This window comes from Periplaneta americana, chromosome 1 (genome assembly GCF_040183065.1).
Source record: "Periplaneta americana isolate PAMFEO1 chromosome 1, P.americana_PAMFEO1_priV1, whole genome shotgun sequence".
Classification (NCBI taxonomy): domain Eukaryota; kingdom Metazoa; phylum Arthropoda; class Insecta; order Blattodea; family Blattidae; genus Periplaneta; species Periplaneta americana.
Window position 1 is genome coordinate 194,060,446 of NC_091117.1, and position 16,236 is coordinate 194,076,681.

The 16,236-nt window shown below is 36.9% G+C and overlaps 1 protein-coding gene across 1 annotated transcript in view; it reads left to right on the forward strand.

Moving 5' to 3' along the window:
* The window catches only part of LOC138706084 (obg-like ATPase 1), a 240,127-nt gene that overhangs the window by 43,184 nt on the left and 180,707 nt on the right, over positions 1-16,236 (forward strand). Inside the window, exon 2 of the mRNA XM_069835025.1 lies at positions 2,301-2,488. Coding sequence (XP_069691126.1) covers positions 2,308-2,488 — 181 coding nt within the window. The 5' untranslated portion in view covers positions 2,301-2,307. The remainder of the gene's footprint in view (positions 1-2,300; positions 2,489-16,236) is intronic.

A 16,236-nucleotide genomic window follows, 5' to 3' on the forward strand; every position in this document is an offset into this window, starting at 1 on the left:
CGCTGGCGGAGTTAAGGCCATAAGGCCTTCTCTTCCACTCAACCAGCCTTAATCAATACAATATATATTTAAATTACGAATATTTACACTACACTTAAAAGGTTCTCCAGCAATATTCTTCAGTTAAGTTAACGACTAGTAGACTACATATTTATTTAAATTTAGATAAACCTATGAGGTAAAGGTAAAGTAGTAACTTCATTTATGAGCTAATTTAATTCAATCAATTATCATTTTAATTTGAGATGGCTAGTAAAATGATGAAAATTAATTTAATATAAGTTTACTAGAACTATGTTACAGGGAATATATATATATATATATAGAAATCTAAAATATATTTCTATAATGAGAATATTAATGTAATTGCCATTAGAGGTTTTATAAATCTATTTAGAGAAATTAATGATGATAATAGGAATGGACAGATGTTAGTTTCATTATAATATGTAATAAATATTAATCAGCGATTAATTTGTTAAGTAAGAATTTATGTAATTTTGACCTAAATGAAGTTATTGTCCAACAACCCCTTACATCACTCGGTAGCGAGTTCCAATTTCTAGCAACTGAAACTGTATAAGATGAAGAATATAAAGATGTCTTGTGGTAGGGTATAATGAGTAAATTGTTCTGATGAGATCTTGTACTTAGCTGATGATATGCGGATAAATTTCGAAAACGAGAAGCCAAATAGATTGGGGTAGCGGTGCGCAGAATTTGAAATAATAGAACAAGAGAATGCAGGGCTCGTCTATCGTTTAGCCTTAGCCAAGACAGATGTTAATGTTGCAGTGCAAACAGCTGCAATTTAACCGTTGCCAGTGTTATAATAGGCATAAGGTATTTGGTCAAGGTAGAGCATCCACCAGCCACTGAACGAATATTGCACACTCTTATCACTGTCAATTCGACGCTATAAATCAATTTTCAAGACTTTTATCAGAACCACAAGACATTTAAATATTTATATGCAGTACATATATATATATATATGTAATTATCACTGCATTAACACATTGATTCATTCACATAACTCACGCTTAACGAAGTAAATTTAATTATGAAGAATGGAGACAAAGACATTCACCATCACGTTCCACGTCTTCCACTAGATGGTTCTCGACACGTACACCAAGACGGGCAACATTTGCAAACGAAATTATACTAAACTTGAGGAATGTTACTACAGGGGTGTCCACACCTGTGGAGTAACGGTCAGCGCGTCTGGCCGCGAAACCAGGTGGCCCGGGTTCGAATCCCGGTTGGGGCAAGTTACCTGGTTGAGGTTGAGGTTTTTCCGGGGTTTTCCCTCAACCCAATACGAGCAAATGCTGGGTAACTTTCGGTTCTGAACCCCAGACTCATTTCACCGGCATTATCGCCTTCATTTCATTCAGGCGCTAAATAACCTAGAGGTTGATACAGCGTCGTAAAATAACCCAATAAAATAAAATAAAAAACTACAGGGGTGTAGTATTATGTCGCAGGTTAGGTTGGGTTTTATTAGGTTTGTATTATGTGACAGGTTAGGTTAGGTTTGATTAGGTGTGTTTTATTACGTGAGAGGTGAAGTTAGGTTTGATTAGGTGTGTAGTATTATGTGAGGGATGTTGGCAACAATGAATAATCAGGCAATGTTGTCATCTTTTTCGCTCGGGCACGACGATTTTCGTATATAAGTAAGGTACCGTCATTTCCCATAACTATGGTCTTGGAACACAACTATGGTCCAAGATACAACTATTCAAACGTAGTACCTCGTTTATCTATATTTTTGCTGTACTGTAGTTTGAAGTCGAGTCACTGCGGCTATCTACGAACGGTCTATGTTACTTCTACAATGTTCTTTGAATGGTTGTATCGTGGACCATAGTTGTGTTCCAGGACCATAGTTATGGGAAATGGCGGTACGTATTTATGGCGGGTTGGGTGGGCTCTCCCAGTGATCACATCAATTTCTAATAATCAATACTATAAATCCATGATATTTTAAAGGCATTTTAGCAAGTTCTATAGTGGTTGGGACATAAGTAACCTTTACCTGTATTTTTTACAACTATTGTTACCAAATAAAAGATAACATTTAGGTCGCCAGTAACTTAAATCACCTTGTGATCTAGTTGGTTTTAAGATGAATTAAATTTTTTGACGAAGTGGACTATACACATGAAGAGATTATTCTTGGACTGGCTGGCACTTGCCAAAGCCTTATATTAAGATCCATAGCCTATTACCATACTTTATTTTTTATCCTTTTTGTGTGATGTTATTTTCTTGTTTTTGTTTTTTATCTCCAGTTTTGCAATGGCGCCCAAGAAGGCTGAAGCGCCTGAAAAGAAACCTCTGATTGGTCGTGTTGGGACCAATCTGAAAGTCGGTATAGTGGGCATCCCTAATGTCGGCAAATCTACTTTCTTCAACGTGTTGACGAAGAGCCAGGCGGCAGCTGAGAACTTCCCTTTCTGTACCATCGATCCCAATGAAAATAAGTATTATTTTTATTGCTAACCTTCTCTATATAATTTAAGAACACTTATTCTTTTTCTGTAATCGCAGCAATTGACAATGTATTCCCTGATCATTACATGAATCTATAACGAATTTAAGTTAAAACTTGAACTTTCGTTCCAGTCATTACGTTTCATATGGAGTTTTCTGAGGAGCGCAAATAGTAGCTTCAGAAATGATGCAAGTTAGTAAAATATATTGGCTGTAATTGTGTTGCAGGTGTTGTCGAAGCAGTTTCTTTTTTTAAATTTATTAAGTACCTATTTACTCATTTAATCTACTGTTAACGTATTTGAAAAAAAAATATTCAGATATAAACTGTATATACTTTATTACATTGAATTTAATAAAATGATGTTTTTCGCATTAAAATATAGTTTTTGAAATTATGTGAGCAATTCTTTAAGGCGAGAAGATGGTATTTTTGGTGAAAAATGAGTAAATTTTCAAAAAAGAAATCTTTAAAATACCCTGTGATATGTGTGGAATGCATAGCGTAACATTTTGTGGGTATTTGTGCCCTTATCGGATGTTGAGTCGCCATTTTTAAACTTCTTGCGTTATGGATTTTTAAATCACTCGCCCATTTTTATTGTTGCTTCCGGTAAATTAAATTTTCAAAAAAAAAATTGTTTCTTTAAAATACCTTGTGATATGTGTAGAATGCATTGCATAACATTTTGTGGGTATTTGTGCCCTTATCGGATGTTGAGTTGCCATTTTTAAACTTCTTGCGTTATGGATTTTTAAATCGCCCACTTTTATTGTTGTTTCCGGTAAATTAAATTTTCAAAAAAAAAAAAAAAAATGTTTCTTTAAAATACCTTATGATATGTGTGGAATGCATTGCATTAAATTTTGTGGGTATTTGTGCCCTTATCGGATGTTGAGACGTCATTTTTAAACTTCCTGCGCTATGGATTTTTAAATCACACGCCCGCTTTTATCGGTTTCCAATAACTTAATTTTTTTTGCTACATTGCCAGACAAAAATGGATATAATTTCTGAACTATTAAAGATACATGCATGAAATTTAGAACACACATTCTTTGGAATATTAGAAAACCTTTCTCTGTAACAGAATTTTGTTATTTTAAAAATACGTCCGTTTGTTTGCAAGAAAGGAAATCAGAAAATTGTTATTAAATTTTAATTGTTTATTTTACAAACGTAGGGACTAATATCAAAATTCTGTTACAGGCAGTTTGTAGAACATGCTTTTGCAAACACATTGCAAAAAACTTTTTGAATCTATCTTTAAAAACTGTTTAGATATAACGGTTTTAGTACAATCCTGCATTGCGTATATTTTTTTCAAATTTGGTCCCCCCAATAATTTTTTTTTTTTCAAAATATTTTTATTTGGTTGAGTTGCCACAGCTATGAGCTCTCTACATAAAAAAATTAATATTTTACACCAAATAGGAAAAAGGTTTAAAAAATACCATACTCCTCCCTTAAATTTACTTAACTTCAAAACTTGCAATTTTATTTATTACTATCCTAGTGCAGTTAGTACCTACTGGAGTAAAACATAATGCTGTGTGCAGATAATAAGTCCAGCTAAGACTGCGATATTTACCTGTGCCTGAGTTGTGATGTGTCATGTGGAGTCTAGATAGATAATTCAAAGCTTTGTTGAAAATCTCATACATTTTGTTTGATACAGGGTGAACCGTAAGTAATGTCATTTATTCTTATGAATGGTTCCTTTAGTAAAGAGTAACAAAAATGTCAAATAACACTTTGCTGTATTTTGAATAGTTTTTCAGAAAAACGTTCATTTTAAAGGCATGAATTGTGCGATCGTGCAACGCTGTAACAGTAGGAATTGCCCATTATAAAAAAAAATGGGTTGTTGTGTTGCTCTGAACAACCCCTTCGCCTGACTCTTTTTGAATAGGGAACTGGAAGGTCATTGTCATGTACATTGTCTTTAAAATTGGGAAGGGGGTAGACAGACACTTGTATTGTGCATACACTTGTATTTCCCTATTTTGACTATGCTGACATTTTACTGACTGACCTTTCCAGCGACAACAAAACGAAACTTCATCGTGCTCATAATTTGTGTGTACGTTTTGTAAGCAAGTTCGTAAATATGATCATATTACTCCATCCCTGGAAAGAATAGGTTGGCTTAAACTAGATAAGAAAACAAATTTACATTCACTTCTCCTTCTTTTCGAAATCTTGAACTCTTCTATTCCTTCGTACCTGTCGTCTCGCTTCACTTACCTTTCTTCCCACCACAATCTGAACACACGCTATCGCCATGAAACAATACTAACAATACCATCCCATCGCACCTCCTCATACTCATCCTCTTTCACAATTGCTCTGCCAAGACTCTGGAATTCGTTACCTGCTAGCATCAGGGACTGTCGAAATAAAATTGAATTCAAACGCAAACTTACTAGGCACTTGGTCAGTAATTGAGACTCGTTCAGACATGGTTTCTTGTAAATAGTTCTCTTAATCTATCACAAAATATTTCAATATCCGGTAATTTCATCACTATAGAATTTTGTTATTGTAGGTTTAATTTGTAATTCAGTAAATACAAAAATATTCTTTGTTCTTAACTTCTATGATAAAATGTCGAGCTTGCATTACTCAGGTATTCTTATCGTACTTTAATTTTTATTGTAATTGTAAATTTAATATTAATTATAATTTTATTATTCATATTATAGTTGTAATCCCCTGGTAGAGGGGCAGAGAAGGCCTGACGGCCTTATCTCTACCAGGTTAAATAAATAAATACTAAAATACAGATCGTACACAGTTTAATTTTTGTGTTTGAACTGTGTTAGAGAACGGAGACTTAGGGATGTTCATTTCACGTTAAAGATACGTTCTACAGTACATAATTAAATAGCATAGTTCATTAGCACGTAACATTTATCTAAAGCAGGGGTCGTCAGCACAGAGCACGCTGGGGCTAGCATCTCTTACCCGCTGAAAACGCAGCGCACCATAGTGCACTGCATAGCTGCTAGCGGGTATGCTCTCTATCTCTCCCTGCTGCACGACGGTGTACATGGAACAGCACCGCGTACTCGTTGCACATTTCAGCGAGTGCTGACGACCATTGATCTAAAGCGAACAGAAATGTCTGTGATAAATAATCGTGGACGTACGTACTTAAGCATATATGAAATACAACGCCATATTAAGTTCTCTTTTCATCGAAAATGATAATACATGAAATTTTTTTCTTTCTGTAAACGGCCACAGGTAAGCTTACTTTCTGGAGGGCCCTCGTAACTGCGCTCCAGTGGCCAAAATTTATATAAGCCCTTGTTTTGACATTATTAACATGATGGAAGAAAAAAAAATATTTTTTTTTTTACCTGCCCCCGCACCCCAGGAGAATGGTTGCTTGTTAGCTAAAAGTGGCAGCTAAATTGGCTGATATCGTTTTTACATCCACTTCTTTGATGCAAGTTTCTGTTACATATTATTATTATTATTATTATTATTATTATTATTATTATTATTATTATTATTATAAAACAGTTATATTACCGGTACTTCTGTATGGTTGTGAAACTTGGACTCTCACTCTGAGAGAGGAACATAGGTTAAGGGTGTTTGGGAATAAGGTGCTTAGGAAAATATTTGGGGCTAAGCGGGATGAAGTTACAGGAGAATGGAGAAAGTTACACAACACAGAACTGCACGCATTGTTTTCTTCACCTAACATAATTAGGAACTTAAAATCCAGACGTTTGAGATGGGCAGGACATGTAGCACGTATGGGCGAATCCAGAAATGCATATAGAGTGTTAGTTGGGAGACCAGAGGGAAAAAGACCTTTAGGGAGGCCGAGACGTAGATGGGAGGATAATATTAAAATGGATTTGAGGGAGGTGGGTTGTGATGATAGAGACTGGATTAATCTTGCACAGGATAGGGACCGATGGCGGGCTTATGTGAAGGCGGCAATGAACCTTCGGGTTCCTTAAAAGCCATTTGTAAGTAAGTATTATTATTATTATTATTATTATTATTATTATTATTATGCAGCTGGTTACAGACTGGAAGGTCCGGGGTTCGATCCCAGGTTGTGACAGGATTTTTTCTCGTTGCCAAACTTTCAGAACGGCCCCGAGGTTCACTCAGCCTCCTATAAAATTGAGTACCGGGTCTTTCCCGGGGGTAAAGGGAGGTCAGAGCGTGGTGCCGACCACACCAGTGCCGAGGTCATGGAAAGCATGGGGCTCTACCTCCATGCCCCTCAAGTGCCTTCATGGCATGTTACGGGGATACCTTTACCTTTTATTATTATTATTATTATTATTATTATTATTATTATTATTATCATATTCGTGCAGCTGCGTATTATTGGTTTCAAAGTAGAATTCATTTTAAAATATGTTTAATAGTGGTGTGTCATTAAGTATTAAACGCTATTTTGAGTCAAGAACAGTGCTCAGATACGAAAAAATTTCATTTACTACAAAAAGTCCCAAAGTCTGGAATCTTAGTATGTTCGAAATTATCCCCGTTATTTGTAGCATGCAGTCAATACTGCCATTTCATTAGTACTCGGTTGATGATGGTAAGACAGTCTGCTAACAGGCGTGCCTAATTTTATATGCGAACTGCTGCAGATCACAAATTCTTTCAACGCAAACCATGGATTTTAAGTGGCCTCAAATATAAAATTCAAGTGATGTCAGGTCTGCGCTTCTGCGGATGCCACTTCACACTTCCTCGGCGACCTATCCAGCATCCTGGAAACTGGCGATCAAGATATTCTCACATAATAGTGACATAATGAGCTCGTGCGTTTTCCTGTTGAAACCAGACGAGATACTGGGCTTCATGGGTCAGCAGGCTGGGTAATGCTTCAAAGTCCAACATGTTTAAGTAACGTTACCTTGACGGTGTCTCAGAAAAAGAATAGACCAGTAATCCGATTCTTCCATATTCCATACCGGACTATCAACTGGTCGGCACCTTGCTCCCTGCTTGACTCAAATCAGTGATGGGTGTTACGACGATTAACTTCTCGTGCCACATAAAAATTGGTCTTGTAGGAAAACAGTACTCAGGATCTCATCTGCCTGAAACTTATCCTATTGACATAATTCCATGCTTCTATTAGGGTCGCCCTCATTTAGCTTCTGGATGCCACTTATGCAACTCCAGGATGTTGTGAACGATATTCTTGTACACGCCTGTTTGCTTCGACTTATGCCGAATCGATTTCTTGAAGGCTTTTAACATTCGAGATTCGACGCTAAAACTGCAGTGCTGGTCTCTTCATCAGTGGCACTCCTTGACCGACCACTTCCCAGGTGCACGCTTCCTCTTTCGCGATTTTTTCTATAAGTTTGCTCACGTAGCCTTGGGTGATTGAATGCCTGTCAGGATGTAAACGGTTGAACTTAGCCACTTCTTGCTGCCAACCAGCAGAATGACCTCAATGCCTTCTTCCTTAGTCCGAGTCATATTCATCTACCAGGAGAGAGAAGGAAATGAAATTTCGTATGCTTCCAGAGTTTTGTAGAATCTTCTGTATTGTATAAAGAACTACGAAGGATTAGTTTAGGCGTTACTTCTCCCGGTCTTCTTACTGCATTAACAAATTGTAATTGTTAAAAAGTCTTCGCGTTAGAACAAAAAGTTACTTCAGTTGATATCTTCCAGTCGTATCCATGACTGTTAAAACAACAGCATTGGTTAAGATGTGGCGTACCCGTTCAATTGAGATACGCATAACCTCACTAATTTTCCGTACTTTCAACACCAACGTTCATTCAACACCACATAGTGGATTTTTTGTACGATTTCTTCACTTGTTGCTGTTGCTGGACGTCCACTGCGGGTGTCGTCTTCCACACTATTTCAACCATGTGTAAGTAGTGTCGCCCATTTTTTCACACTCGAAAACGCTGGAACGGATTACGCTAGTGTAGTATCCATGTCTGCTTTAATTTTTGTTTGACTCATTCTTTCTTATGAATTATTTAATAGCAGCGCGAAGCTCGATATTTTCCATTTTGGCGAATCTGTTCGGCAGACTAACTTCAAAATTAAATACAGAAAATGTAGTCAACAGAAAATTATGATTTTTCGTGTTTGCTTTAACTAATGTAAAATGACCGCTAACAAAGGCGGCATTGTTGACACGTTTCATTACCATTTATATGTTAGGCCAATAACTTTAGAAACGCACCTTGTACGTACATACGATACAAACCACGGCTTTAGCTAGAAAATAAATAATTGTTGCAAAAATGCTGAAATGAAAAATTGTATTTGTGCAAATTGCGAAATGCTTGTGCAATATTATAAATAATTGTGCAGAAAGATAAAATTAATAAATTATGCAGACACGAAAAGTTATGTAACTTGTTTCTTAGAGTTTTATTACTTTTAATCCATATTATCATAATCTATATGTACTTATGTAAGTAAATCATTAGGCGTAGGTATGTTTAGAATCAATTACTGCTGAATTTACATCACATTAAAATACGTTATTTTATGGACACTCTAAATATAGAAATTCTTTACTAGTAGGCCCTTCAAGATTTATTGTTAGCAGAGTGCTAACTCTTTTTACTGAAAGGCGGTTTCTAATAATTCCCGTTTTTAGAAGATTCATATATACAGGGGGATATACGAAATGGGATCACAAACGCAATGAAGATGTAATGGAAGAATTACAACTAGAACCTGTAATTAATCACGTAAAGCATTATCAGAACAACTGGATAAATCGTCTGCATCCCATGCATAGAGATAGAATCCCGAAAGTCATGCTCCACTATCGTCCAAACGGGAAGAGATCTCTCGATCGTCCAAAGAAGCGCTGGATTGAAAATTAAACTATGAGATCGTAACAGGCCATTTGGCCTAATACTTGAAGGGAAGAAGAAGAAGAAGAAGAAGAAGATTCATGCAACCAAATTTGTTCACAATTTACAGTATGCTATGGAATTTTATAAATCAGTTAGAAGAAATTGTTCACGTAACTCACATGAATTGCACCAACTCTTTGAACTCAATTCCTGAACGTCTATTGCTCAATACCTTTTTTGGACATTACCCTTGCCATTAGCATTTCATTTGAAATCGGATTAGTTCAAACACATCTCTGATTTCATTTTCTCCATTATCATCTTCGTTTCTGAAGTCAAATGTAGTGGTCGCATTTTTGCACATTTACATTCAAAGTCTGTTGCATTTTTAGAAGTCGAGTAGCAAAATGCGACGTGCAACTGTGGCTTAAACCCTGATACAAACATACATACATGAATACTGTAGATAGGAAACATTATTGCCGTCCATTCTTTGATTCTGTAAAAATATCCATACGTGGTGTAACCCTTGCCCTCCTTTTTTTTGAAGTTACATGATCCCGCACATTCATAGACAGTGCTGTAAATAGAAACCTGTGCTTCTTGAGCCGATGTGCGTATCATTTGTGGAGGTAGTTTCGTGCGTAGGCTACAACTAATTCATCCCTTGTTTATCAAAGTCACCAGTAGTGTAGGGGTAAAGCGTCTGACAAGTGAAGGCTTTCCGCTCGAACAGGAATTTTTGGTTAAAAATTTGTACAGAGGCTTACCTCACAATGGTGATGAAGTCCGTAAAAGCTTCATTTGTGTAACTCTCCGTTTGGTTGGTATTGGTCAATACACTTCTTTAAAATTAATGTACATGAGGATTCTCTATAAAATGCATGAAACAGCATGGAGCAGAGCAATAAGCACAACACGCCGAAGCAACACCTGAACAATCTTCTGAACCACACTCCAGTGCTGAAAAATCAAATGCCACCTGAATTACATTTTTGAAGTCCAAGACTTGTTCAGGATTCACCTAACCAGCTGACTGCCAGGAATACTGAAGCATAGGGCGGTATACCGGAGCAGACAACTGGTTATGAATAACAGAGTGAATTTTCATTATAAACACTTGATTTCCAAGTTAAATTCTGGATTCTCATCAAGAGTCCTTATGTAATCTGTTATCCTCCGAGCATATATTTTGTATTGTCTAAGGAAATAGATATCCAGAGGCTGGAAATATTTAGTTTTTTTAGGTGGAATGATCATACATTCCATGTCCTAGCCTTGGAATGATTCATTTATTAAGGTTGTGTCCTTGTGTGCATTCAGTGACTCACACAACAGTGTACATTTTTGATTAGCTGCAATATTTTCAGACAGAACGTCGGAGAAAAATGTTCTTAAATGAACTCTATACATTTTACCACTCGCATTAGCTTCTAGGCTAGGCTAGGCTTACGGGTAAGGTGTCCCAACCTCTTAACTTGTGCAGTGCTCTCCCCACCCCTCAACTTGTACATTGCTCTAACAGACAAACCACACATTACACAAACGAATGCGTTTGGGAGCGTTACAGAGGTATAAAGATGGGCCTGTATACAAATTTTGGATACGAAATTCCTGTTCGAGCCGAAACCCTTCCCTTGTGAGTTGTATGCAGGGAGATTTTTCTATACGAAAGTCACCTGAATTCTACTGTCATACCTTAAAATTCAGTGTTGCCTATTTCGCGAAAAGTAGGGGCAAGAGATACAGGCTGTATTTCGATGCAAAACAGAAATGTAGGTCGCTTTTGCTAATGTTAACATTGCCTCATTTCATTTTATTTTAATAGATAAATTTGCAGTTACACAAAAGATTAAAACAACATCACGTCCCATAAAAGTTTCGTGAGCGTGTTGAAGGATGGAAAATGTACTCGTAATGTACTGTTATCATTACTTTAGTTTCCATTTTTGTTTTGATTGAATTTGTTCAGCGCACATACACGTATAATTAACTGTAATTGCCACTATTGTTTAATCATTTCACCATCATACTTTCGTGCTGTCAACTTCTTTATTATGCCAAACATTACCTTACGGTATCATAGTTCTTGCATGAAGGTATTAAAAAGTTCAGACAAGTCCGGTGCTATAAAGACATGTGGTGTGACTGCAAATTACAAAACAGTAGCTGTAGCTGGCAGTTAAAGTTTTTTTTTCTCATTCCGTTGTAATCTTTTCTCCGTCCCTCACTCATCTCTTCGACTGTGACTGCTGGTTCACAAATTGGTTTTAATTGCAGTCTCCCGAGCAATATAATGGAGATTTTAAACCATTTGGAAACGAATGTATAAACTTTTCTTCTGAAGGCCACCCATGGCAGTAGTCATATTGACAAAGAACACCCACGATGAACGTAGGATTTCATTTAGAAAATAATAAACTTCACTCAATTCGTTCAGGTATATGATTGGATTACTGACTGAAACCCAATTTTAACTTCCAATTATTCGTTATGACCAGAAGATATCACTGGAATGGGTAGTGCTTATTTCTATAAACTCTCATTTGTGAAGAGTCAAGGATCAACAAATATACGATCGCAGCATCGTAACTGTTAAAGTTAATAAAAATTCTCTGCAGATTTAATTAAGGTACTGTTACGTCACAATTTCCATAACATTTCTAAATTTGAAAACAACACTCATTCGTATTCATAATCTGTTACTAGGAATATGAGAAAGTAAGGCCCATTCATAATGAAGACGATGTTTAATAGAAGTAGACACTGTCTACAACCGATATTTAGCAGTTGATGTCTAAACATCGTCAAAGACATTGTTCAACCTCAATCTCATACAAGATACTAGCGTATCAGTATAATTTCAATGGAGCACGTTAATAAAATTGTAATGGTGTGTTAAGACGAGGGTTGCCAGATTTGTTTAGGAGGAAAAGAAGACTAACAAAAAATAAGACTCAAGTCTGCAAACTTCCCAGGGATTTAGTGGCATAAGGTAGGCCTATAATAAAGTGAATGGTGTATTGTTCAGGGCGTAAGTTTATTACAATTCTTAACAAGCCACTAGGTTTTTCTTTTATAACAATTTCTTTAAATAGTGCAAACTTGCACAGTATTATAAAATGAATGTCTGCAAATAGGCCTAATAGATTCCATGTTGAAAAATAATTAATTACAGTCAACTCTGGATATAGTGAACTCGGTTATAGTGAACATTCGGCTATAGTGAACCTAAATCGTTGGTCCCGACCCGTATACATTAAAAAGTGCATTAATGTATTTCCGTTTATAGTGAACCTTAAAAATTGGAGTTACAAGAGTTGTATCCTGGCAAATTCTTATTTGAAGTCAGTCTTGTATAAAATTGAAAGAATGTGTTGAGAACAACATTCTAAGTTTCTTACTCCTATAGTCAAAGAACAAAGGTAGGATTAGTGATTCCTAGACAATGAGCTGTACTATAAATCCAGGCAACGCGTGACAACCTTGCCTCACTCCACCGTCGAAAGGTTACCATTCTGTTCTCAGGCACACTGCTCTACTATTACTTCTAATCCTCCACCGTCAAAGAGGTTTCTTTTGTTCTCAGAAACATTTACATTATGACGGATAGCATTGAAACAACGGAAAATGAAATTGCGTTCTTTCATTAAAAGAGGACGGACATTATATCCAAAGCATAAATGAAGATAAGATTCCGATGGCTTTCAAACTCTATCAACCCCATTCCAGTTTCCATTAAGTGACCTGAGAAATTCCAAGACTGAGTACGCAGGAACACCATAACAGCGTTTGTCATTTCTACCTGATCAATCCGTTTTTAGTGTTCCAACAGTGAATGTACTGTACAAAAATGTCGAAGTGTGAAGTGTTTTCTTTGAAAGATAAGGCGAATATTATAAGTGACACTGAACGTGATCTTTCGCAAGCGGACGTGGGTCGACAGCATAGTTTAAGTAAATCACCTGTGAGTAACAGTATGCAGTGTAATCCATTCCACAAAAATGAAATATTTTAATCACTGTATAGTATTTTATGTTCTTGTTCACAATATCATTCATTCTTGTCATTTAAGGTTAGGGAAGGGCCACTTCGGATTTAGTGAACCTCGGATATAGTGAAAGAAATATGCAAGTCTTCGGAGATTCACTATATCCGGAGTTGACTATATTACGAAGAAAAAAGAATGTAGATAAGACATAATTAAGAAATGAAACTGTGTTGGAAAGAGTGAAGGAAGAATTATGCTGAAACTAATTAGGAAGAGAAAAAGGAATTAATTCGATCACTCGCTGAGAAGAAATTGCCTATTGAAGGCTACACTGGAAGGAATGGTGAACAGGAGAAGAGTTCGAGGCAAATGATAGACATTAAGATATATGGATAATATGCGGAGACAAAGAGAAAGACAGAAAATGGAAAAGATTAGAGAATGCTGAGTTTGTAGTGAAAGACCTGCCCTTGGGCAGAAAACTATGAATGAATGATCCTCAACTTATACGAAGATATATTTTAGGGTAAAAAACGTACAATCTGGCAACCCCAATTGAGTCGGTTCCGGAGATATTTGTTACTAGTTCGATGGCCTCCTCTACGTTGCAATCTTCTGCTGGTTCCCAGTAATCCTTTTTGAATATACGGAGGAGCAAAATTTGAAGCACATTGCAAGAGATTTGTCGCGCAATATGGGACATTTACTTGAGCTTGACAAGAGAGGTTGTCCATTACCCTACCACACTGCAGCTTCTTTAGTACACACCTATTCATTTAACAGTTTTACAGGGACATCATTTTATTTTTACTAACATTTTTAATATTGACCTGTCTATATCTTTGGATTAAAAGTCTAGAACCGGAAACACCGCTTGCTCCCCCTTCCAAGACTGGAGTTCGATGATACTGCCGTAAAATACAAATCACTTTACTAGGTATAGGAGGGAAGAAAAGTAGTTCATCCATTTACGTAAACTAGGAAATATCGCAATTTTGAGTTCGACAATTTTCATTAGGTTTTTATTTAATCAAAATACAGTACTGTATTAACACTTAGTGTTTTTACTCACGAATTGAACTATCCATTCGGACGTATTAATTATGCTGTGTATATTGTACTGTTAAGCACATTAGCGTACAATATAGAGAATGAAGTTAAATTGAAAAATAATCATAATACGGATATTTAAACACATTTTTTTTTTAAATGGTGGCCGTTCATTTCGATACAGGCTTCAGTTCTTTTGTGCATATTATCGCACTATAGACTATTGTACCTAATTCCAATTACCAGTTTCGTCCTTCGTACGAGTAACTCATGTTGAAATAATTCTATACCTACTGTATAAAACAGTACCTTACGTACTGTAAATTTAATCTTCACTTCTGCCGTGTCCGAAAAGATAAAATTACTCAGAAATGCTATCTACTGTCCGTTCAAGTGGTTTTGTCGCAGGGTCGTAGAAAGGGGGGGGGGAATCACGTGACAGTTAATTACTTAACGAGGCCCTTTTATTTAAGTTATTTTAAACAGTTGTATAATATTACGTAGTCGTCCAATTCCTAACAGAAATTAATGTTTTCAGAAAAGAGCTAAGACAGCCGAGCTACTATACTTTACAGGGGGGCGAACAGAAGCAGGTGGGGGAAACTGGGATGCGACGTAGGGAAACGAACGACAGTACCTGTGAGAAAATATGAAAGCTCTTTCGTCACTGGAAAACGCGAACATATTTCTGTAACGTACTATACTCACTAACTCAGTACTGCATACGCGGTCTTGGTTTTGTGTGGAGGACGGTTGTAAGTTTATTAGTAGAGGGGGTGGGAGTGAAGTACATTAAAAAACTCAGGTACAATAAAAATTGAAGTAAAAATAAAATGATGTCTCTGTACTTCGTTTCTGGAATCTGTAGAGTATAGGAGACGGAACAAGTCCTTTGCGCAAGTGGTGAATGAGAGGGGCAGTCCAATGACTGTTCTGGGGGAAAGCATTGCGTCTAAAATGTCCCTCCACCCCAACCTATCACCTTCTGCCACGCGCATCTTACCCCTTTGCGACCGTGAACCCATGCAGCCCGCAATACACCCCCGTACTGATAGGCTTCGCTCATTTGTTGACATCGATTACTACGATAACTGCAACTGCTGCAAAAAGCACGATTGGACTGGTTATTATGGTGTTTATTTTTCTTTTTTTTAATTCTGTGTATTGTATTAAATTTTTCACGATAGTTACTATTTTTTTTTTTTTTTGCTGCAATTCGCAAAATTGTATTTGTCGGAATGTATAGGCTTCAACACTGTTTATGACGTTGTTATGCTCGTATACGAGAGTTCGCCTGTTTCCAGACGAAAATTTCGTAGGTGTCATATCTAGCGAAAGTACCGGACGGGTGTAGCAGCCAGAGTGGACCAATGCCATAAAGATGTCCACAAACATCGCAGCAGTACGATCTGTGCCAGGTCGTTCCTTCCAAGATCAAAACTGTCGTCATCCAGGATGCAGCGAAGTAGAAACCCTTGGGCATGTTTTGGGTTATTGCCCTAAAGGAGAACTACTGAGGAGCAATTGCCACCATAAAGTGAGAAGCTCTATCGTAACCACTCTTCGGAAGGCAAAGTGGGAAGTTTACGAAGAAGTGCTCTGCTTGGCTGAGAATGGGTCAACGAGAGGAGCAGACATTATAGCCATCGATCGCCGGAATCAAAGAAGCCTCATTCTTGACCCCACTGTCCGTTTTGAGAAGGATGATCAACAGGCCAATGACGTTAACGATGAAAAGAAGTCTATTTACAACCCATGTATTCCTCACTTCAGTGAGAGATACAAAATGAATATTAATACATGGGAAATTAAAGGCGCTAGGGGAACTTCATTTAAGTTAACCAAAACCATTCTCCTTTCTCTTA